At 47.5% G+C, this 24824-nt stretch overlaps 1 protein-coding gene across 2 annotated transcripts in view; it reads right to left on the reverse strand.

Moving 5' to 3' along the window:
• phactr4b (phosphatase and actin regulator 4b) overlaps positions 1-23409 on the reverse strand; it is a 40544-nt gene extending 17135 nt beyond the window's left edge. For both annotated transcript variants that reach the window (XM_042338454.1, XM_007894864.2), the window contains exons 1-3: positions 23280-23409; positions 14013-14055; positions 1349-1513 (exon numbers count right to left, since the gene is read on the reverse strand). In XM_042338454.1, coding sequence (XP_042194388.1) covers positions 1349-1513; positions 14013-14028 — 181 coding nt within the window. In that variant the 5' untranslated portion in view covers positions 14029-14055; positions 23280-23409. The remainder of the gene's footprint in view (positions 1-1348; positions 1514-14012; positions 14056-23279) is intronic.
• Positions 23410-24824: the final 1415 nt, after the last annotated feature.

Below are 24824 nucleotides of genomic sequence, written 5' to 3' on the forward strand. Positions count from 1 at the left end.
CCCATTCAAGCCTGTATTGTTAAGTGTCTTGTCTAAAGTACAATTTAGATTTTGCTTGAACACTGACTTGCCATGCCACTTTGTGCACTTGACACCAGACTATCCAGACACACTTTTCTCAACAAGAGTCTGCACTTGTAAAACAATCCCTCACAATGGATCGAAGTGCCTCACAAAGACCACGGTGGAGATCAATCGCCGAGCAGGAGAGGAATTTGAGGACGTTAACCAAAGAATCGGCCAAAGTCGATTTAAAGAGGGTTTTGAAAGCTTGTTGTTGGGTTACTGCTAAGTGCTTGCATGGACGAAGATTCTCAGTCACTGAGATGCTCTAGAATTAAAGCAGGCAGTCACTCTCGAGGGTAGATGAGGTGTGGTCCACCACCGGATATCTTATGTTGAAAAAGTGGGCTTGGTGGACCAAACAGCTCCTTTACCTTCTTAACCCTCCAGCACCAAGGTCATTTCTTGTGATGTTATCCTTAATCTTCCAGTGTAGAAAATTCTTAAATCCAGTCTTAGTTTGGAAGTCGATTTCCTTTTCAAGAATTTGGGGAAATCTACCGCATTTTCCACATTTCTGCCCAATATTAAATTTGAAGGCAATGAGCTTAAGGCCGAGACCCTGAGAATTTCAGGCCTTTGGAGCGCAAGGGATGAAAGCTCTCAAATGGAAGCGTTAATTCTGTATAGAGAAACATATTCCAAAATGCCTGGCAACCCAAAACTTCACTGTGGTGATCGATTTGCTGACGGCAGTGCTGCCCGCAATGAAAGTGGCATCTGGGATACGACGTGCAGGTTGTGAGAAACAAGTCCATGTTCACACTGAGGGCTAAATAATAACACATAACATGGGAACCCGTGGCCGACTTACCTGTTTGCTGTGAGAGCGAGCAGCAGGTTAGCGAGGCCTGACCAGGTTGCAATAAACAACTCTGACCTGGCAACAGCCGCTTAGCACATCGTGACACTGCACCCTTATCCCTTCTCGCACGAACCAATGCAGCACCCCCACCCCATTCCCACCCCCAGCCCCTATAACCCACTAACACCAATTCGCTGAAACGTTCTGTGAAATCTCACCTCCTCTTTACACAGCGAGCAGGGGGAACAGGAACGTCTAACACCTTAGATAGTGGGGACCTGAGGCAGCAACTGCAGAAAAGTCACTGTGAGAAACCAAGTAGTCCCCATTATTATTCCACCAAAGTCCGTCACTGTCCTCTAAGGGTCCTTTGAACTGAAAGCTTAAATTGGCGAGATTCTTATATCAAATTGTTCGATCAAATGGTCCACAGACTAGTCCCCTCCCACTCTCTCCCTCCACACCCCACCCGCTACTCACCCGCAGAGGCTTCTTTGAATTTTTCGCTGCTTTTCTTTTTCCGCCACTTCCATGGTTTGAATATTTTCCCAAATCCGGGAAACTTCCCCTTCCTCCGGGACGGAGGGGTGGACGAGCTGGAGACATTGTCGGAGACCACTGGCGGAAGCTGTTCCTCCTCCTCAGCTGGAGAGGGTGGCGTGGGGGTCGCAGGGGGGAGAAAGAAAGAAAATAACAAATTAACGCACATTAGAGGGGCGGTGGAGAAACGATCTCTGCAGCAAATGGCCGATTAGATCCGTGCAGAACTGCAGCTCTCTCCAAACTCTCTTCAGAAGCAATGGTGTACCGTAGCGTAGTGGTTTGTGCAAACATGGTGTACCGTAGCGTAGTGGTTAGCGCTCTCGCCACGCAAGCGAGAGGATCTGGGTTCCATTCCCGGGTGTGGTGAAACCATGGGCAAGTTTCCTTACTCCACGCGCCTCGATTTAGCTAGCAGTAAGTGGGAACCCGGCTGCTTTCTGAGGTAATAATCCCTTCAACAAAAAAATGCGGTCACTCAATCCACGACTGTTTGTGGGATGCTGTTGTGTGCAATTACCTGCCGTGTTTTACTCACAAAATGTACAAGTCAACCCCCTTTACAATATAGTATGTGTAACGCCTTGAGACATCTCAACAACATGATAAGGCCCATATTAAATGCAAAGATTGTTATTATAAGATTACTATCCTGGGGCGACATGGGAACTGGCTTCGTTTAGCACTGCAGCCCTGGAATTTCCCATGATCGTAGCCTCACTCCTCAGGGCGCTGAGGCCCTCATACATGCATTCATCACCTCAAGGCTCGACTACCGAAACTCCCTCCTTGTCAGCCTCCCCAGCTCTTCCCTCCACAAGCTGTGGATCATCCAGAATTCTGCAACTCGTGTCCTCTTCCGCACCAGGCTCCGAGACTCCATCACCCCCACCCTCGCCCGGCTCCACTGGCTCCCCATCCTTACCTCTACCAACCTGTCCGCTCCCTCTGTTCAGTAGGCTCCACTTGCTTGATGTCTCCCGCCCGACCCACCCTACCATTGGTGACCGAGCTTTCAGCCTCTCCCCACCCTTTGGAACTCCATCCCACAATCCTTTTGCCTCGCTCCCTCTCTTACCTCCTTCAAGGCATGATTCAAGACCATCCTTTTCGACCTTGCTTTCAGCCGCCCTCCTCCCTCTCTACCCTCCCTCATCCCCATCTTGCCCCACCACCCTCAGGCCCTGATCCCCAACTGTTCAGCTCCTTGGGCCGTCCTCCCGACGTGAAAGATGCTTCACAAATGTAATTTTGTGGTTGTTGACTTAAAATAATAGTAATCATTGCATTTGATAAAACGCCTTATCATGTCTTCAAGGTGTCCCAAAGCTCTTCACAGAATATACTGTAAAGTGAATTAACTATAGTTTGTGGTTGAAACTCGGCAGCCAATTGTACACAGCAGTGACGCACAAACAGTCGTGGGTTGAAGTGACCAATTTTTTTTTCAGGAATTATTACCCCCGTAAAAGTGATCCGCCAATCGACTAACTCACTCGCATTCCTACTCACTGCTAGGTATACAGAGGCGTGTGGAGTAAGGAAACTTGCCGAACATTTCGCCCAGTTGGGAATCGAATCCAGGTCTCTCGCTTGCGAGGCAAGTGCTCTAACCACTGAGCTGCAGGACCCCAAAATCCTAAACTTGTGCATAATATTTTTGGGAGGATGGGATTGGGGGTTAAGAGTCTTCAATTCTAAGTTCTTAAACTTCTTCTGCAGTTCTTAAAAGGAACCATCTTCCAAATAAAGCCTGGATTTTCAAACTTCTCTGTGTGATGTCTCGCATCTCAGGTGTCAGAGGCTTCCAAACAAAGTCTGTACTTGGAAACTCGCTGACAACTCGCACACACAAACAGGCGGAAAGAAAAAGCGACTCTCTTATCTGCTGACTCCTCATGCTTGGCTCTCAACCAAAAAAGAATAATTCTATACCTGGAATGACGAGAGATCTAAAGCTACACAGTCACAGGTAAAGATCACAGAAAGTTACTGTAGCTCAGAAAAACGCCATTCGGCCCATCAGGTCTACACAAGTGCTCATCCCTACTTGAACCACACAATTTAATCCCACTTACTCCTACGCACTTTAATATTCTTTTGTCAAGCATCTATTTACTTCCCCTTTTTAAAAAAAAAAGAATTTAAAGACTCCCCCACATTCATGGTTTGTGGAAGTGAATTCAACATTCCTGCCACCCTCAATGTAGACTTTTTCACCCTTTAATTATTTTATTCATTATAAAGTGTTTCAAGACCCTTCTATTCGACTGTGCCTTTGGTCACTCTCATATCCCAACTGTCCCTATCCTCCACCCCTCCTGATGCCAATCCCCAGCTTGGGTGCAAATCCTTGCCTGTCCAGCACCTTGGGATGACCTTCTGATGCGAAAGGTGCCGCGTAAATGTAATTTGTTGGTGTAGTTGTTTCACACATGTTCCGCTAATAACTGAACCCCCCCCACACTCTTCCTCCCGCCAATCCGTAAGGGAAATAAACAGCTTGGATCAATTGATTTCACACTTCAAAGTACAGTAGAGATCTGTTATAATGCTGAGTTGTTGTGGTTCCGAGACGTTACCCCATGTGTAGGGGGGTGCTAGAGAAATACAAGTTGTTACTGCTATTTACACTGCAATCTCTCCCCCCCCCCCGACATTTTATCCAGAAAAAGCAACACAAACCCGGCCTACACCCGTGCTTCAAAATAAGTCACGTAACCAAGCAACATCACAATATGGCAGCGTTGACTGGCGATCGCGCCTGTTACTGGGGCTGGTTGGAAATTTATGAACTCTATTTCCCCCCCGAATCCGCAACTATAGGGCTTAAAACACTACTCTCCACCCCCAGTCCACCCCGCCTCCATGGAAGGATGTTATGCAGTAGGTAACAACAATTCAGTGCCAAAAACAGAATGCAATCAAGCACTTCTAAGCAAAGCAAAATACACTCAGTGGTGTTGGGTTTCGTAACAGGGTATTTTGGCAATAATGCTAGCGTTAGCTCCATGCCAGGCTCATGGCACCTCCTCCTCCAAACAGAGAAACCCAACACAACATGGTTGAAAATGGCTGCATCCCAACAAGAAGCTGGCTCATGGATCCAAGGAGTGAGTCACTCACACCACACCCAGGTCTCATACACAGTGAAGGAATCGCAGGAATGTCTCTCACACACAAACTTCCTTTCGCTCCCCCCAGCCCACACCAACACTCACAAACTTCCCCAAAGCTGTGCCTGCTCAATAAGAAACAAGTTGGAAGAAATGTAAGGCTTCCTCAGGCTCTCTCGGTCAGTCAGTGGATCCACAGCACAAACCACAAGCATTTCATTCACTGTGGGGTTTTTTTTGGTCAGCTGGGTGTCTGACACACGTGGAAACCCATCACCATGTTTAAGTGCAACCAAACCGAACTGAGAATTCCATGCATCCTGCCTCGTCATGGAAATTCCAACGACAGGTTGTTGCAATGCAATGCGCACTCTCTCCCTGGAGGGAAGGCATCATCCTGCTTATCTAATTCCAGAACGTAGTAGGCGCCGCTTGGCCAGAGCCAAGGTTTGGGGACGCCAGAGTGTGAGTTGGGGGTAACTGAAACTGTGTAGCTTGCCGCTGATAGCACTCAAGACGTGAAGGCTCACAGGAATGTCAGCTCAATGCTGCCCGTACTCTGTCCGACTTCCACCAGCTCTTGCTGGCAAGAGTCAACGGGCACCATTTCCACCGGGTCTCAACCAGCGACGACAGACCATTTGTTGTGGACAAACTGGCTGCTGAGTTTGCCTACAAACACACAGTCACGACTCTTTACATTAAAATCCTGCGAAGGGCTTTGACACGTCTCGAGGCCATGATAAAGTACTGTATCGTTTAAACTGCGGAAACATAGCTTCAAAAAGGTCTGCAATTAAGAATTTTCTAAAATTACTTCTGACGATATTTTAAGCCTTAAAAGCTGAGGCTATGAGAAATCTCGAGGCTCCGATCTCAAACGCAGGAACTTGTGCTAAACTTGTGCTGCCAAAGACTGTAATTAAAAGCAATGAACACTTTGAATGAATTTACTTTGCAGTTCCAGGTTCCCCAAAATATTAACACAGGCCCCCTTACTCCTCGGAGAGGGACATACTTTCAATCACCTTATAAAAAAAAGAAACATTCCAATGTTTTCAGGACAAGGTCATGGTATGTGCCATCGGCCTCAGTTGGTAGCACTTTCGCCTCCGGGGTTAGTAGAGTGTGGGTTCATGTCCCACAAGGAGACTTTTCACAGTCTAAGCTGATGCTCCAGAGCAGTGCTGGGCGGAAGGAGGGGGGGAAACTCTGCATTATCGGAGGTGCAGAAGCCTTCCTGAACAGAGGGAAGCCATTACCCCTGTCTGTGCTTGTTCGGGTGGTCGTTAAAGATAGTAATAATAATAATCCTTGCATTTGATATAGCACCTTATCATTTCTTCAAGATGTCTCAAAGCGCTTTAAGGTTATAAGTTAAAGTGAATTGACTGTATATTTTGGGGGCAGATCTCCCGCGGCCCTACTGGTAAAAAGAAGGGAGTTTCTCCCTGTGGCCTGACCAACAAATGTCCAGATAAGTTGTCCATTCACCTCATGGCTGGGCATAGGACCTTGCCGTGGGCACACTGGCTGCCGGGTTTTCCTACAGCAAAACCCCTGCGAGGATGTTTGAGACATTATCGGTGCAGTATCACGTAACGAAGATTATTCTTGTAACAAATCCAACCCAACCCAGTTCCTGCACCAGCAAGGAAACGGCTGCCCTCTCAGCCCTTCCTTCCAGCAAGCTGGGAAATTCTGCCCAGCAGCTCGCTCGTGCCTAGGTTAGAGACGTCACACCGCAAACAAGGCTGGCACAAGGCAAAAAAACACACAAAAGCCCCGATTAACTATTCAAGACTGCGAGCCGAAGATTCCTCTACCTCTGTTCGTTCCGCAGGCGAGTTAAATTTTAAAACTCTCTGGCGGCCCTTCGGCAATCGATCTTCACTTTTACGAGGAACTTGTCTAATTAAAAAGGAGTCAATCCAACCCCCACAACCCCCCCACCCTCGGGCAGTCACTGCTGCCGGCAATCCGTCCTGGTTTCAGCAGGATCCTGGCTCAACCCACTGTACTTGAGTCGTTCCTCGGGGAAGTGAAAACCACGGCTAAACTCCGAGACAGGGTGGACTCTTCCCTCTGAGCTGCGGTATTGAACAGCAGAGACAAAGTGCTTTACGAAGCAGCTCTCCTCCACTGACAGCCCCCACCACCCCCCCCCCCACCACCCCCTCCATTCACCCACCGAACGCATGCCTCAAAACAGCAGCTAAACGCGAATATCCTAAAGTGGCTCCTGTCTGGTGAAACCTGAGACACAGCACCATTCCACACAAGGCTCTCGATTCTGATCTCTTTCTCTCTCTCTCTCTTTCTCTCGCTCCCTTCACCTGTGGTAAGAGCACTCACTGCGAGTGCAGAATACTCACCGCTCTCGCTTGGCTCGGCCGACTTAGACAGGGAAGTCTGTCCCATTCCAAATGTTCCTCCTACTCTATTTATTCCGACCACCATACAGTCCTGGGATCATTTACACGTAACATCAGATGGTCAGGCTTTCCAGTCAAGTGATACAGCACAACTTTGCTCCTCTCTCTCCCCCGATCTCTCTGGTGTACATAAATAAGGTGACTTACTATTTCCTTTCACAGATGAATGCCTATCATTCCTCAATGCAGATTATTTGCAGTCAGAGGTTAGAGGGAGGGATCTGAGTTACAAATCAACTGCTCCGTTTGTGTTGCCACTACACACCCACAAGCGATGTGACTGCAAAGCCTTCGCAATACTCTCTGCTCCAGCACCAGAGAGCACCGGCTGGTCACACTGAACTCGTTATTGCATTCAACAAAGACAGCAGCTTGGATCCATTACGCAAACTATGGCGTTAATACCATCCCCATTCATTATTTGTTTCTTGTTTCTCACATCCCACCGCAAAGAAAAACATCCTAAGGCATTCCTGACAGGCGACAGTAATAATAATCCTTGCATTTGATATTGCGAATTATAGGGCCTTCGAGACGTCTCAAAGCGCTTCACAGAATATGCTGTTAAGTGAATTGACTGTGTATTTTGCAGGCAAAACTAATTCCCTGTTTAAAAACTGCTAGGGTAATGATTAGACACAAACGTTCATTTTAAAATTATATTTTTAAAAACTTTTACGAGCCATGAGAGAGGCTGCAGTTACGTGGAGAGGCTTAAACAGTCTGGGGTATTTTGATTGGAGCACAAATAATAATAATAGTCCTTGCATTTGATATCCCGCCTTATCACGTCTTTGAGACGTCTCAAAGCGCTTCGCAGAATATACTGCAAAGTGAATTGACTGTATTTTGTGGGCGAAACATGGCAGCCAATTGCGCACAGCATTGTTCCACAAACGGTCATGGACTGAAGTGACCAATTTATTATTTTTAAGGAACAAACAAAGTCTGTGTGAACGTGTGTGTCTGTGTGTAGGCGTGCGAACATACAGGTATATAAAAATTTGCATTCTTATACCACTACAAAACATCTCAAAGCGCTCACTCTCAAGTGTAGTGACTTTTTTATATATATAGGCAAACCATAATCTCAGTATCGGCTTGCAAAAATTAAGATTGTTTTTATACTGTGAATATTTTTACACTAGACTATTTCCACTGGCTGACACGTCAGTAACAAAAAGATGTAAACTGAGAATTATCAGAAGGGAATTATTATGACTTTTCAGGGGGCGCGACTGACAGTTGGGGAGGCAAGTTTTCTGGTCAGGGAGATGGAGAGCTCGGCAGATGTCTGCCCAAGTGCGTGTGTGTGTGGGAGGCTCTGCTTACCCAGCGCCCTTGACACCCTCTAATCATTCCATGTTATTAAAAAGCTCAGAGGTCAACCAGCTATTGAATAACTTTCTCATTTAAAAGTTTGACATTTGAGTGGGGTAAGGTCTAGTTTCCTCTCTGGTCTGAGCCTGCTTCAGTCCTGGGGTGGGGGAATGGGGAGGAGGCGGCGGTGGGGGGTGTGGGGGGCGTAAGTCTCGAGAATAACTGGTGATTTAATTCTTTCTGAGGGCTGGGTTTTCTGTGAGGTTTGACAGAAAGTGGCTCGGGCTGCCACAAGGATCCGCCCATAGACAGAAAAATAAACTGCAGCTCAGGATTCGCAGCAAAACAAAAATGTCCGAGTACTCAAGGCTGCTTCCTTCCCCGGACTGAGTCATCACCGCCAATACTATGAAGCATATGTAAAAACATAGGTTGAGTCGTGCGGTGTGTAAGCAAAGATTGTTTATACAATAAAAGATTTGTTGCTCTGCTGTTAGGTGTCAGCCCGGCTCAGACAGTCATATTGTCTCTGTGATTGTGTGTTTTGGCCCTACGTCAGCACCTGAGCTCACAGTCCGAGTGTTTTACTCTCCAGCGCAGTGCTGGGAGAGTGAACACTCGGTTAGAAATTTTCTCCATCAATGTCACATTTCAGAGTCCGCAGAACTGTTGAATTCCGTTCAAAGTTGTGACCATTTTTGCCCTCCCACCCCCCCGCCTCCCCCCCCCCATCAGCCGGGTGTCTGACACGCGCGGAAACCCAACGCTGTGTCTAAGGAGTATCGAAACCAGGCAGACCCCCGCCCGTGCATGCCATTTACGCATTGAAATGTCCCGCTTGGGCACGTTGTGCGAGACAATAAAGCAGGCAATGCAACGGCGTGAAAGGCTAAGCAACTGGGTGAGAAAAGTTCCCACAATGAGGACGATGTCCAGCAGATGGTGCACTGACACTACATCGCAATGATTCCCAGGTCAGGTCCGTTTAGCAGAGACTGAGAGGAGTCGGTCAGTTTTACAAAGGGCCTTGTTAAACTGTAGGGAATGTGCCCAAACAAAAATGCAGCGTTTCCTGCTAATTACAAACTACCCAGAGACCTTTCTCCAACAACGGAGTTGGTAGCCGGAAGGAACGAGGACAGTTAACAGCGCTTGAACTAGATGACAATCTGTCTGCACTGACATAATCAGTTTCATCAGTGATCACAAAGGAAGATTTTAAACCAGCGTTTCATCCACACAGTCCAAGGGGCCTGGAGGGCCTGCATTTTAAAGTTAATTAGGGACCTGCTGTCATTAAAGCATTCTAGGTCTTTCGAGGATATGGATTAGCACTGGAGCAATGGGATGAAACTGGCCAGCCTCACTCAGGATAAGAGCATCCTGCTGTTACACTCACACACATACACACACAGAACCACCTCCAGATCCCTGCATCTAACCTTTGGATAGTAATTTCTGGCAGCAAACTTTCTCAAGACAGGGTAATGGTTTTGACCCTCCTAATACTTCGCAATACCATGAGAATAATAATCTGCGCATTTAACGTAGCACTGTTACAGTAAAACATCCCCGCACACTTCACAGAAGAATGCTATAGAGTGAGACGACTGCGTATTTGAGGGCAAATGCGGCAGTGATTTTGTGTACAGCAAGGAAAGACCCACACACAGTTACAAGGATTGTCGGCCAGAAAACTGGGACGAGGTCCCTTCTCCTCTCCAATAGTGACGTAGGGTCTTATCGTGCACCTGAACAGATAGTCACGACCTTGGCATAATATTGCATCCAAACAATGCAGCCCTCGCCCCACTCAAATACTGCATTGGGTGTCAGTCTAGACTGCGAGACCTGCTGTGGTGCGCCTGGGATAACACCTCTCTAGTCTCTATAAGGAAGGGACGTGCAAGACAGCAGGAAACTACAAATGATCGAAACAGTGGGAAGAAGAATAAAATCTGCAAGTGAGCCGTCTGGAATAATTAGTAACTGGTATCGTGGTTCATCCCACAAGCCCTCAGCCTAAATTACACAAAGCAGAATACAGACAGATGGAGCTCAACTTGAAATAGTCAGTAATAGCTCCCAGGGCTGTGACAAAACCAAGGATCCTTTCCCGCCAGCGCTAAAATGCATTTACAATTGCTTTGAACACATACTGCACCGTCTTTGGGGGAGGGAGCTGCTCTAAATACAGCACAGCCATACAAGCATAGCGTCTATTAATTAGTGGAAACAGTATGAAAACAGTGCAAACATCAGGTGTCTGCACAGGTGTGCTAGCATTTGTATGTGTGCGAGTGAGTGGTATGTTTGTGAGCGCGAGCGGTGTGTGTGTGCGTGTGCGAGCGAGCGGTGTGCGCGAGCGAGCGGTGTGCGCTAGAGACGGGTTGTGCGAGCGAGGGGTTGTGCGAGCGAGGGGTTCTGCGAGCGAGGGGTGTGTGTGCGAGCGAGGGGTGTGTGTGTGCGAGCGAGGGGTGTGTGTGTGCGAGCGAGGGGTGTGTATGCGTGAGCGAGGGAGGGAGGTGTGTGTGTACGAGCGAGGGGTGTGTGTACGTGAGCGAGGGAGGGAGGTGTGTGTGTACGAGCGAGGGGTGTGTGCGCGAGCATGTGTGTGTGTGTGTGTGAATGAGCATGTATGTGAGTCTCTCTCTTGCTCTTCATGCACAGCTCAGGTAAAGTTGCAAACCAGGTTACAATGCACATGCGCAGCAACTACAAATCTCCCCTCTCCCCCCCCCGTCACAGCCCAACTCTACTTTCACACCGAGTCTCTGACGTGAATTAGGAGCTAAGCGGCTGTTGCCCGGCAATCAGCGACATTTGAACGTTCCGCTGCAATCGGGAAATTCTTTGTGGTATAAAAAGGGCCAGAGTGTTATTTTTGGTGACAGTTCTGAGCTAGACCCCCATGTTTAAAAAAAATTCTTTTTTAATGCTCATTCCTCTGTGAGCGAGCGAGCGAGCGCGCACAGACAGTAACTCAGTAACTCAGCAGCCCAGCTCCCTGCGCTTTGCTCTCTGCCATACTCCAAGCAGTCTGCCGCAGCTCAATTTTAATTTGCACGGCTGTAGTCTTGCTTTCGTCACGTGTGGGATTAACACCTGGGAGCTGAGCTGCTCAATGGTGTCAGCCTGGCTCGGTCGCTCGCTCTCTCCCTCTCTCTCTCTCTCTCTCGCCTCTGGGTCGGAAGGTTGTGGGTTCAAGACCCAACATCGGGGTTTGAGTTAATTCACCATTCAGGTTGACACTCCAGCGTCAAGGAATATTATCAGCCACGGAAACAATCTGGATCGAGAAGCTACACTCCCGAGGATAGCAGATGCACAATTTCTCAGAAGGGTCTTCCGTTACTGGCCGCAGAGAGGCAGGCGTTAAGACATCCAGGCCGGCTGCTGGTGACTGTGGCTTGTGACAGCAGGTCAGCAAAATTCCCAAACCTACAGCCATTCACTACAAAGCAGGGGGCGGTGCGGGGGGAATTACAGGGACAAAAGGCACTGAGTGTATAACATGTGCTAGTTCACTGAGCACAGACACTGACTCTGACACAGCACTAACGTCACCAGAAACAATCGAAGCTTTACAGAGTGAGACGCACAAAGACAGAAAACGCACAGCCCAACGTTTACCAATCTCGGTCTCCGGAAAAACAAACGGCTTTTATTCCCAAACTCTCTTTTCAGACAGCAAACGGCACCATGGAAAGTCAGGACATTGTGATCCGATTTCCAGACTCGAGATTGGAACATGCAATTCATTAAAATGGATGTTTGCGTGATGGAGGGGGTAGGGGCAGGGGGGAAAAGAGAGGAAAGGGGTGGAGAAGAACACAAGGGAGACGTGCGAGAACGTCTCGAGTGTCAACACTCAAACAAATATGTGAAGCGCTTTGAAACATGGTTCTGACTATAGAGTTAACCTTACACCAAATGCAAGGATCATTATTTTTATTATTACCTCCAAATATAGCAAGCAGCAGCACAAAAAGCCAATCTAGAGAGCTACACGTTGCAGTCAGTCGATGTCCGAGTTAGCAAGATCGTCCAACCCTTCAGTCTCACAGTGTTGTCCGGGTTCCCGTTACAAAGCGGAATCCAATAAATCAAAACCAAAACAAGTTATGACCTCACACTGAGCCTGCAATTCTTTCTTGAATTTACTGGGCACAATCTTCCTCGACTGCCTCCCTCTGGCTGTGCATTCCATCACCGCTCTCTGCCTAAAGTGACTCAATTCCCCCTACCCCCACCCACATGTTCAAGACCATTCGGCGCAAATTATTAAACTGGTCGCTATTACTCATCCATCTAATGCCACACAACAAGTTCAGTAAAGCTTGAATACAAGAAGCAAACTTTACAGCCACGTTAGCACCATACAACCGAGGCCCCCCGGCTAAAAGTCGTTGATAATAGTTACCAACAAGCGAGAATTATAAGAGTAAAACAAATCACAGCCACTGACCATGAATGCCAGAGTGTCCTCTCTGTTTAATTAACACCTGGCGCGCCAGAGTTCCTCTCAGGGCAGGTTTCACAGATGATAATCCAACAAGGGGTGACAGGCTCCCTCTCTGTGTGTTGCTGCACCCAGATCCTTCTCAGTGTTGAGCTCCAGCCGAAACCAGGTAGTCACATTCCCTCGTTCCCTCCCCCTCCCTCCCTCGCATTGGGAGGCCTGCGTGACTGTTACATCATGTACTGTACGGCATTAACCACTAATGTGGTTACTGGGTAACAGAACTGGGAGTTCATTGGACTTTGGAACATGGAGCAGAACGAGCCTTTCAGCACTTTACGAGCGATTGAGCGACTACGTCAGAGGGCGAAACTCGCCTCCGACAGCGGCTGAGACAACTGCTGCCGTGTTTCCTTCTCAAGGTTAGGGTGACCCAGTGCCACACCAGCAGCAAAAGGTGTGGCTCACCTCACTGTTACTGTCCCAACTTCCCCTCTCTTCCACCCCCTCCCCTGTTAAAGCTTCATAACTGCACCTACCTGGAGCTCAGCCGCTCTTGTCACACTGAGACATTTTTGAAAAATAGGAATTAAGAAAAATAAGGGAACGAAAAGGACAATCAATTCTTGGGAGAGCAGGCGGCTACTCGCAGAACCTACAAATCTCGTTCTGTATGGTGGGCGGCGGGGAAGAGGGGAGTGAGAGAGGAGTGGGAAGAGTGAGAGAAGGGGGAGAGGGGGCAGGGGCTGGGTTCAGTTTCACTGAGGCTTAAAACCCCCTGAAAAGTAAGATTTTAAAAGAGGGAATAGAGTGTCCTGTAAATTTCTGCCTTCCCAAAGGAGAATCCATTAGGGCAGCGCCACGACATTGTAACTCAAGTGGTTGTTTCAGGCCTTAGCATCTCTCGGGGTTATTACACATCAGAAGTCAACAGGTTTTAATACGAGACACAGGCCAGGAGGGGAAGCATGGTAGATTTTTTTTTTAAATTCTCCTTAACCCCGGGGGAGGGTGAAGCCAATTGTAGTTCCTCACAGGACAGCTGAGATGTTGGGGGCAGCGTCAATGCTTACGGCAAAGCCTGAAAGCCAGTGCTTTGCTCACAAACCCGTAACCACAAACTACACCCGAGCATTTACAACCACGCCTCACGTTTCTCAGAATAAGAAGTCTACAGGGTTTTCTTTTGGCGAAACAATCCTAAGAGCGCCAACCGGTCGCTTTATCAGAGCTTCGAGGCAGCGAGAGGAGCGAGGGTGGGTGCCACTCACCTATGCGGTTTTCCATTCCCAGTTACACTTCTCTGGAGCGGAACTGCAAAGAGAGAGCGAGAGACAAGGTTACTGGGTCGCACTGGCTCAGTGTCGCACGAGAGCGGAGGCTGGGTGCTTGCCGGGTGCCCTGCTCCACAGCCCCGCAACGCAGACCGCCCCCAGCCATCTGGACCTGCACCGAGCCGAACGGGGACACTTGCTGGATTTCAGCGGCTTATAAGGGTTTTAGGGCCATGTTTTTTTTGAGGCTGGAGCGCCTGATGGTGCCCCGGGCAGCAGACATGTCACTGTTGCACTGTTCCCCTCCTGGTTGTGACGTCATGAATGGGCAGCAGTACGTTGTGGGGCTCTTCATTCATGACGTCACTGTGGGAGGAGCGCCTGCACAACAACCACAACAACTTGGGTTTATGCAGCGACCCCTCGTCTGCGGCGGAGGGTCCCAGAGCGCTTGACAGTGGCGGAGGCACCAGGCCGAGCCGGGGTGGTGGGAGGAGGCAGATGACCGCAAGCACTGTCGAATAGGAAGGTCTTCAGAAGATGGGGAAGGAAGGGGCAAGGCGGTGGGGGATAGAGGAAGAGTGTTCCAGAGTTTCGGGGCACCGTGGCTGAAAACGCGGCCACCAAAGGTGGAACGGAGTGGTCTCTCCCGTTCCCCCCCCCCCTCACCCCGCCATCGGCCCTCTCCAGATAGCAGCGGTCAAAGAGAAAAGCGCATGCACTTTAAGGGCTGAAATGAACTCCAACCCACTAACACTATTCTCGCAGACCCAATGCTCAATTTACATTACAATCATCCTTGCGCTTAAGGTAGCGCATGTAATTTCGAAACTCCTCGAAATGTTTTTTCACCTAATTGCTGTCAAGTGTAGAGACTGCATTTCTAGGTACCCGCGGCAGCCAATTTGTTGTACGGCAAAGTTCTGCAAACAGCCGCTGGGAATTGAGTGAACAGTTTATCACCAGGAGAAAAGACCCCCCCTTCTCTTTTCCAATTCTATCACTGTCCACCTCATGGCACCTCCTGCAATCCTGGGCTCCCCTGAAGTACTGAGCTGGAATGTAAGTGTAGAGTCTACACTGCCTACAGGTACAAATGAATCCACAACCTTTCGCCCCAAAATACAGTCAATTCACTTCGCAGTATATTCTGTGAAGCACTTTGAGACGTATCAAATGCAAGGATTATTATTATTATTTATTATAACCGTGAGGTCCTGGCCTAGAGGCGAGTGAGCTAGCGACTGAGCCAAGCTCACAGATAACTGTCCCAAACAGAAGTATGAACGAGGGCTGTAGAACAACAACTCGTACAAATCATGCAGTGAGATAAATTACAAAAACATGATCTGAAGATTACATTTTGGTCTTGCATGATCCAATTAGGGCAGGCGTCCTTGCACCACATTATCCTGCCACCTACTCCCTCCCCTCGTCTGCCCTTAATCTCAAAGCAAATGTTAGTCAGTAATCCACTCCTGCTCCTGCAGATTTTGGCTGTAGTTTCAGTCAGAGTCAGTCGCTCATCAACAATGCCATTAGTACAGACTGAAACTAATGAATACTAATCATCCCGGAGTTAAATAATCCGTTTAAAGACAGATACCGGAGATCCTCTCACTGATAATTAAAAGAAAAACGTACGTCCCCCGCCCCCACCAACCCCACAGATAAATCAGTGCTCGCTCCAGGATCTTTCCGAAATGGAAACATACAATTAATTCAACAGATACAATAAGAAAATTCATATCATAATTTCACAATTTCTTTTTGCCGCTGAGTTTCAGTTAGTTTTTTGGTTTGAGTTTTAGTTTAATTATTATTAGTTTTCTCCTCTGAAGGCCTCTATCTGCCTTTTTATCTCTTTTACTGTTCCCTCAAAATTCCCCCTCCTTTCCTTTCCTCCCCGCCGGTGACTCACATCGCTGATGTGAATGTTTCTCCTATAGCCAAGGCAACTTTATAAGTGGGGGTTGCTCTTATCGTGGCCAGTCATTCCAAACTGAGATTAGGGGATGCGGCAGTGGTTTTGTAGTAGTCTGTAGAGCACCAGGTTATAGCGCCTTGGGACGTCCTCCTGACGTGAAAGGCGCTTTATAAATGGAATCTTGTTGTTGTTGTTGTTGTTATAGGTGATCTTGTTTGGTACATTACATTTGGTATATTACACCGCTCCAGAGACCTCGACAACGTTAGAAAGAAATCATACAATCGCAGGATCGTGTCCCACCCAAAACATCTTTCCCAAACCAGGAGTTCTCAGGCATGAAACAGGCAAGAAAAAGACTCCTTAAACTTCCAGAACCAGGAACTGGGGCTAGCGCCAGCGGCTCTTTGCTCCACAGCTGTTGATTTATCTTCAGCACCTTAAGACAGGAATTGCCCGCACAGGCCTCGAAGATCTATCTCCTGATGGTAAACAAAGCGTGACCTATTGATCTGATTAACATCTGCTGCTATTAAGCGCTAACGTGACTCAGACAAGGAAGGTCATTGCGATAATATCAAACAAGGCACAATTCGAGCTATACTCATTAATCCAGTGACTTCTCTCGGATACAACTGACATTTACATAGCACTTTTCCTGTCGGGAGGACATCCCGAGTTAACGGCTGAAGATGTTTGCAGATACAAACATATATTTAAACCAATAGATCTTTTATATTTCTCCTGTGCTGCAGAACATGCTTCACGGTATCTCAATAACATTGCCTGTTTGGTAGACAATTACAGACATTGATCAAAAGGCAAAGTACTGCAGACAAAAACAGAGAGAGCTGAGAAAACTCAGCAGGTCAGGCAGTATCTATAGAGAAAGGAAAGTGAGTCAAGGGTTCGGGTCCACGACCCTTCGTCAGAACAGAAGTACTGCAGATGCTGATATTGATCTCATGGTAAAGATGAAAGATCCAATTGAGCAACTTTTAATATTATATTACAACTTCATTGCTCTTTTTTTAACAAAAAGCTTTAAAAAGTGAATGCAGCTGTTAATTTGCACGTCAGTTCCCAACTCCAATTCTTCATCAATTCACTCCAGACTCAAAGCTCTACGCTCAGTTAGACGACCAAGGTCGCTGCAGTTCAGCGCCTTGGGACGTCCTCTTGAGGCGAAAGGTGTTATGCAAATGGGAACTTTATATTGTACTGGGTGTCCACAAAGTTCTGGTATCCCATGTTTTTTTGCCTACAGTGCCTACTGACCAACTGGTGCAACATGTGGAAGAATGATGATAATTGGATTTAGAAGTACTTGATTGTATTTAGACGTCCAGAGGATGGGTATGTGTGTGTGTGTAAGTGAGCGCCATCATGGAGCGAGGAGGCGAAACGCATCTATGGCAGTTTGTTTCAGTTCCTCCATAGTTTCATATCCTTGTTTTTTTTTAACGGGGGGACGGTGGTTGGAATGGGGGGGGGGGAACTTAGTGGACACCCTGTAGTACTTCAATACTCAGGTAAGACAGATTTTAAACGTGGATTCTGTGTGTATTGCACTACTTCCTCTCACCTCCCCTCACCAGCCAAGGATCACGCCATCCAAACCACATTCTACACGCTACCCGGGAACCAATTAACATATGATTTCATTTGCATACAGCAGTGGCCACATCATTAGGCAAAGAGGAGCAGGTTGCGGGGGGGGGGGCTGGGGTTGGGGTGGGGTGCTGCATGTTAATATATTATTCTCTTATCAACTGTGAGGGGCTTCTTGTTAATTTGTGGTAAGAAAATAGAGAGGAAAAAAAGGAACAAAAATAATGGGATCACTTCGGAAGCCAATCTCTTTAATGGGCTCTTAAAACCCACAAGCTCGACAATTGGTCAAAAACCACAAATGCTTTAATTTATCTGCGAGATGCTATTTCAGGACCCTGTAAACAGAATATACAGTAAGTACGCTGCTTCAGAGAGCTGGGACTGGAGATTGTCGAACACTGCGGGGAGTGGTGTTGGGGGTGGGGGGGGGGTGGAAAAAATCGAGCCAGATTTTCAGTTAACCAAATAAAAATCCCAGTTATCAAAAGGAAATGATTTTAACAGCACAAATCTCTCCAGGTTTCGGTCACGAAAGGCTGCAAGAATCACAGATGTGGAACTGAAAATGGGGCGATTGCACAGCAGGGAGGGCGGGGACCTTTGTGTTAATAAAATAAAAAATGTCATTTGTATTGTGCCTTTCACGTCGGGAGGACATCCCAAGGACAGTCAGGGATTTGGACACGAGCAGGCTGAGGGGTGGGGGTTGAAGTAAGGGAAGGTGGAGGGTAGGGAGGGTAGAGGACAGAGAGGGTGGCCGAGGGCACACTCGAGAAGGGTCTTGAGATGTGCCTTGAAGAGGCAAGGCAAGGAGCAAGGTAAAGGGAATGTGTGATGGAGTTCCAAACGGTGAGGGCGGAGAGACTCAAGGCCCAACCGATGATGGCGTAGAAGTGAGACAGAAATGGCGCGGACCACCATTGAATCCAGCCCGTATGTAGTCTGTTGTTGGTTTTCCTGCGGCTTGGCTCAAATAGCTCCATTTTCGTCAACGTCCACTCAGAAAGGGATTGTGAAATCCCGCTCAGAGCGGACTTTGGGATGAGACCGGCCTGAGTGCATTTCACAAAAGATCCGGAGAGAGGGGGGAGGCTTTACTGGCCGCCGGTCAAAGCTGGGAGTCTGGAACGCAGAGCGGAGAAGCCAGTGCTTATCAGTAATGTGTCGCCCCAGCCCCTCTCGCTAATATGGATTTTACCGCTTTCCACTGCGCACACATTGGAGCTTCTGAAGATGACCTTACCAATTTGCTTTCCCAGCAACAGTTCTACTCGCTAATTGGGATGGTGCCAAGGTCAGCTCCGCGAGATGTGACTCTGAGCAGAGCATTGGGAAAACCCGTCGGCTGTTCATTCCGGATTACCGATGGAGGAGACGTGGCCACGGGACAAACCCGGGGAGCAAAAGGAGCACAAACCCCAAACTTCCCCAGGCCGTGAGGTAGAATGTTAGGTGATGCTTCTTACCTAACACTTTGTGCTGATAAAGGAAGTCGACAAAAAAAATCCCATTAACACGCTGTGCATCAAGCTGGCAGAGTGACAGCACTTTTGCGTGGTGTTGATCGACCAAAATAACACTCATTAAAATTCAAGTTTCCGAAGGAAAGGTACAGTGAAGCCTCTTAAATAGACAATGTCAGAAAAATGATAAATATCACCGCTTGTGACTCATGTCACGTCTCACGAGGTTGTTTGGTCAGCCTTTCTGCAGTGAGAGTTGCAGCAGGTGACTGGCCGTGGCACAACATCATTCAAGGGGAAACTTTTACTCAGGTTCTTTCGAACACACAGAGAAACTCGAGTTACACGCAAACTGTCCTGCTCCAAGAATCGAGAGACTTCAGCCTGGCTGCACCATCCCACTTGCAGGTAACCATCAGGCTTGTCTGTCGCCCAAACTGGTTTTACTAGAAACCAAACCGATTGAGTTTGATTGAGCTGCGAAACCCAAAGCCCCAGAGAATCCGCCTGGCGTCAAGACTCAACCTCAGTGAAACAGCTGTTCAGCAGAGACCATGGAAGCGCTGGGATTATTAATCAAAGCCCCGGACAGGAGAAGATGAAAGTGACCCACTTACCATCTACTCCGTGCTCGAATCAAACTCACGCTGCTGTTTCTGTCTGCTCGGAAGCTCTGGCGTTTTATACAATGGGCCTGCGGGCGTATTTTGGTTCCAGATTGGCCGCAAGAGAAGAAATGTACTGTAACATTCTCTCGCGCTCTCTCAACCTTTGTTCTCTCTCTTAAAGCTCCTAATAACGCTCACTCCTTCCTCCTCCACTGGTTGGTGGTGGTATCAAGTGAAGCCCTGGGGTTCATGCCCCAGTAGACAGACACTGTAAATGTTCCCACTACACCAAAGGCGCCATACTCGTGGTAAGTTAATATTGTTGAAGAAAGCGACTTACGTTTTTGACCACAAATATTTTTCAGGCTCGGCAACATAAAACATTCAAAGGATTCCTGAAACAAGTCGCTGCTTGCTCTGCCCACAACTGAATCTTCAATAAATTCTTTAAACCCATTGCGTAAAATCTCTGCCTCTCTTAGCAAAGCACCTACAGTTGACCCAAGTTCAGAGGGTCTTGCTTTAACATGTCTGCCAGCCCAGGAACGTTAGGCAGGTGAGTCAGTCTTTGAGCAGTTACACAGCCCTTTCCAAGTGCAGTGATCACACACAAGTTGCCATGTGCAATAAATAATAATAATCGTTGCATTTGAAATAGCGCACAGCAGTGACCCACAAACAGTCATGGATTGAGTGACCAATTTGCAGGGCACCATCTGTAGCTTGGCAGTACCAGCTTGGTTCAGCCGGTTAGCGCTCTCTCTCCTTTAGGTCATAGGTTTGCGGGTTCAAGCCCCTCATTGGAATTTGAGCTCACGGTCCAGGTTAACAGCCCAGTCCACACTTCACACACAGCTTGTGATCCTGTATGGCTGTGCAGGACAGTCTCCTTTAACTGCTAGGCCACGAAGAGAGAGAGAGCTTCACAAGTTAATCACAGGGTAAGGAACCCTTTTCATCGCAATACACATTCCTTGCTGGTGGTTTTACATCCAGATACAGGAAGAGAGTTCAAACAAAGCTTGCTCATTCTTGACATTAAACAGAACAAACTGATGGCCTGACCACCCCATCCTGCAACCAAGTACACAAGAATATTTTTTTTGGCCCATAGGTTTGTTTGAAATATCACCCAAACTAACAGAAGATGGGAATACAATGCAAGTACACAGCCAAAAGGCTTTCTCCCCTTGCCAATATATGGTCACTCGGTGAGGGCAGATTTAACCTTTTATCTGACAGTCCCACAGTCAAACAGCCTGCTAATTGCCCAGTTTACGTAGGAAGATGGGAACTTTTGGCATGGTAGTGTACAGTAGTAAGCCCCAATCACACCCAACATTACGTCTTCAGGAGAGGAAAGGAATTTAACGTTAAACTCTGAGGCAGTATAAAATTGGTCCCTTATCTCCTGCCAATACCAGTCTTGTATTTAGATCCCAAATAGCAATTGCACAGTCAATGTGACTTCTCATCATGTCAAAAAGCATTGCAGCTTCAAATTGAATTCCAAGAATAGGTTTCACGGAATTAGTCTTGCTCTCATCATCTTGGAATAAATATCCTGTCGCCCGTCACTCCAATATATCTTTTTCCAAGACTAAGAATAAGAACTCGCATTTTTACAGCTCTCTATTACGCCAAAACATCTCAAAATGTTCTCTGGCAAGTGTAATAGGCGTATTTTGAAGGCAAATGCAGCAGCTATTTTTGCACAAATCAAGGTCCCACAAACAGCCGGATGAATGAGTGATTTATCTGGTGGATTATTGGCCAGGATATGGTGAGAAACTCTTCTCGTTTTTGAACACTTTTGAAGTGTCACAGGATCTTTGACACCCAACTGAAGAACAGACTGAATGAAGGCACTGTGGTTGAAGCTTCCTCTGAAATACGGCAGCTCCAATAATTCAGAGATCTCCCCAAAAGTTCATTCTAGTGTCAGCTGAATCTGAGCTCAAGACTCAATTTGGCGATTTAATGCACAAACAAATAAACGCCTGGCCCAAAGGCAAGAATGATTGAGCCAAGCTGAGAACAGCAACAACAACTTGCATTTATATAACGCCCATCACGTAAGATAACATCCCAGAGCGCCGGCACGTTAAAGAGAGAAAAGTAAGTAGCACAGAACAAGCTTCCCTCTTGAAATGGGCGGCATCAGCAGCCATACACAGGCCTGTTACTCAACAGTCCAAGCCCAACTTTGCTACCAATGTGTGGCAGAAATCAAACGGCCCATTCCGAGAGGGAAGCACGTTCTGGCAGAGGCAGGAGGTCAGTGTTAAAAGTGCCAAGATTTCCCATGGGCCTGAGAAGGGAAACATTCGATGTGCGCTGGGCTTACGTTCTCACTTAAATCAGATTATTTCTGAACCATTTGTTCAACGAGGAAGGAACGTACTCCCAGCGGGGCAACGTAAAATCGGAGCCGGATAAGATGTAACTTCAAATCACCATGAAATATTAAAGGCCCGACTAACAAAAACCAATCCGCTCACAGCTGGGATCCCCATCTCCTGGGTCACTCACTTAACCAGAGGTCTGATAGCTGCAGGATTATTCTCACGCCCTCAGACCGGTTTGTACTTGGCTGTTCAAAGAATTCAGGTTATCCCCAATAACGCCCTAGTGTATTGAGAATGCCTCTCGAACAGGGAGTGCTTCAGTACTGTATTTCACACCGGACACCTGAACACCTTACAGATACCCCCCTACACCTATACCTCACCGCCCCCCAAACGCTAAAAAGGAAAAATGCATCAAATTTCATCACCAACAACAACCCTCACAGAGGAAATCAATAATAATAATAATAATATAATAATCCTTGCATTTGATATAGCGCTTTTCACGTCGGGAGGACGTCCCAAAGCGCTTCACAGAACACACTGTAAAGTGAATTGACTGTATATTTGTGGGCGAACGCGGCAGCCAATTGCGCACAGCAATGTCCCACAAATCGCTGCAGGATTGTCCTCGCTAGGTGAGGACAGGATTGTCCTCACCTAGCGAGGACAATCCTGCAGCGATTCTGCAGAATCAGACATCCCGGCAAAATGCTATCCTCTCTTACCCAATCCCTTAAGCCAATTACAGCCTCAACAGCAGCATGGAGCAGATTCAAAGCTGCGAATGTTTTGTTCAAATGACTGAGCGCTGCACCGGGTACGTGTACCGAACGATCATCAAGGGGCTCCAACAATAACGCTGGGCACATTCCGTGCAACACCAGCAGTTCCTTGATCTTCCCGAGGTTGCCCAATAGCTCTCATGCCAGCATGATGGTCAATCAATTTTCAGAAGAAGGCAAGGTCAAAACCAGCCATCCATTAACAGCGCCCAGCCAAGTTTAAGAACCGAGCAATGAGAAGCTCTCACATGGTAACCCTGAACTGTGAGCCATACAGTTGCAAAAGAACCCTTCCAACAAGTACAGTATTCCACGTCAACACTTCCTGCTCGCTTTACTCTGGTGGGTGTTTTTGTTTCCCTCCTCTCCCGTAGGTGCTGACACAAGGTGAGAGCCAGCCCTCCGCTACCTCACTCACCATCAAGAGAGCAGACAGACAGCAAAGCAACCGTCAAAAGCCATTCAACCCAGAAGGAGGGGCAGAGGGAGGAGAATCACAGCGATCAGAAGCAGCACAACCTGTTATATTTGTCCTCTTCCGACCACAGGTTCAGGGGCAGGAACCTTCGGCAGTTACTCCTAGAAAGACCATGTTCCCTCCACAGTATAATCCTTCCCCACCACCAAATTTTCTGGGATTAGGTTCCAGATAAGAGCAAGGCGTTTCTCTTTTATTAGCCATGCTGCACCCTGGCCGGGCAGACAGCACAGTCAGTCCGTCAAAGAGCTATAATTAACTACAGCACACTTTATACCCTTTAAAGGGGAATCGTGAATGCTGTGGGGCTTTAAAGACCAATCTAATTTACGCAACAACTTTCTGGTGAAAAGAAACTGCACTCAAACCATCACCATTCATGCCAGCCTGACCTGCGAGGTAAAACGTAAAGAATCCCACTTAATGTTTGCTTTCTGTTAATGATTTAAGGAGATGTTGTCACAGATTCTACAGTCTACAAATAACGATGGGAGTCACTCAAAACATCAGGTTGTGCAGACGAGCATGGGAGGTGCTTTGGAGGATTATTCACAAGCATCACTTTGTTCAGATGTCTCAAAACACTTCACAGGTTGTACTGTAAAGTGGATTGACTATATTTTATGGGAAAAACAGGGCATGATGTTTCCTGTTGACAGGCCCTGTGAAGAATCCCCACAGATATGCACTTTGATCATGAAGTATTTACCGGCCTGGAACCAAACAAGCTCCCCACCCCTCGCCCACCCCAACCTCACAAGTTTGACGGAGAGAAATGTGTCCAAAATCTCCTCATCAGGCCCCACTTTTGCATCCAAATGCCCCCCCTCCCCCCCCACCTCACCTCTTCCTGCAAATACCAAACACCAGGAGGGGGAGGGAGCTGGTCATGTATCTCTGAAGCTACGATGATCACTGGAAATGTGATTACTTTCCCTGGAGAGGCTTTGGAGACGCCAGCGCCTATGGATTTTAATAATATTAAGGGTTTTAACTGTGGGGAAAGCGGGTGGAAAATACACCTCTGTGATTTCCTCTCAGTGTTTCACACAGAAAATTGTGCAGGAAGCAATTTTCTGCTGCTTGGATCATCAGCTAGTTTTTACTGTTCCACCCAAATGCAATTACAGGGATCTTTTGTGCAGGAGTCTATCCTGCAGATAAATCGGACTTTCACCTCGTGGCTATCTGATGGACCCTTGATGAGACGACACGCTATAAATGCAACTTCTTGCTTTTCTTCCTGACAGATTCACACTCCCACCATTAGTCAACAAAGCACTTTGCACACTTGAATGTGATGTTTTCCCTATCTCTCTCTCTCCTGGGAACGGATGTACTCACTCCAGTTATCTGCATCTCTGTGCAGTGCAGTAATGTTCCGGGAAGCCGAGAGCTTTATACCCAAATCCATTAAAGCTTGACAACCTCATTAAGCCTTATGTGGACCATTCGAGCATCAAAATTAATCCAAGAAAGGGACTGCGGTTGGTTTCTGCTGCTCCACAGATGTGTGCCCCACAACAACAATAATAATCCTTGCATTTGATTTAGTGCCTTATCGCGTCTTCGAGACGTCTCCAAGC

This window comes from Callorhinchus milii, unplaced genomic scaffold, assembly GCF_018977255.1.
Source record: "Callorhinchus milii isolate IMCB2004 unplaced genomic scaffold, IMCB_Cmil_1.0 Scaffold10, whole genome shotgun sequence".
NCBI lineage: Eukaryota > Metazoa > Chordata > Chondrichthyes > Chimaeriformes > Callorhinchidae > Callorhinchus > Callorhinchus milii.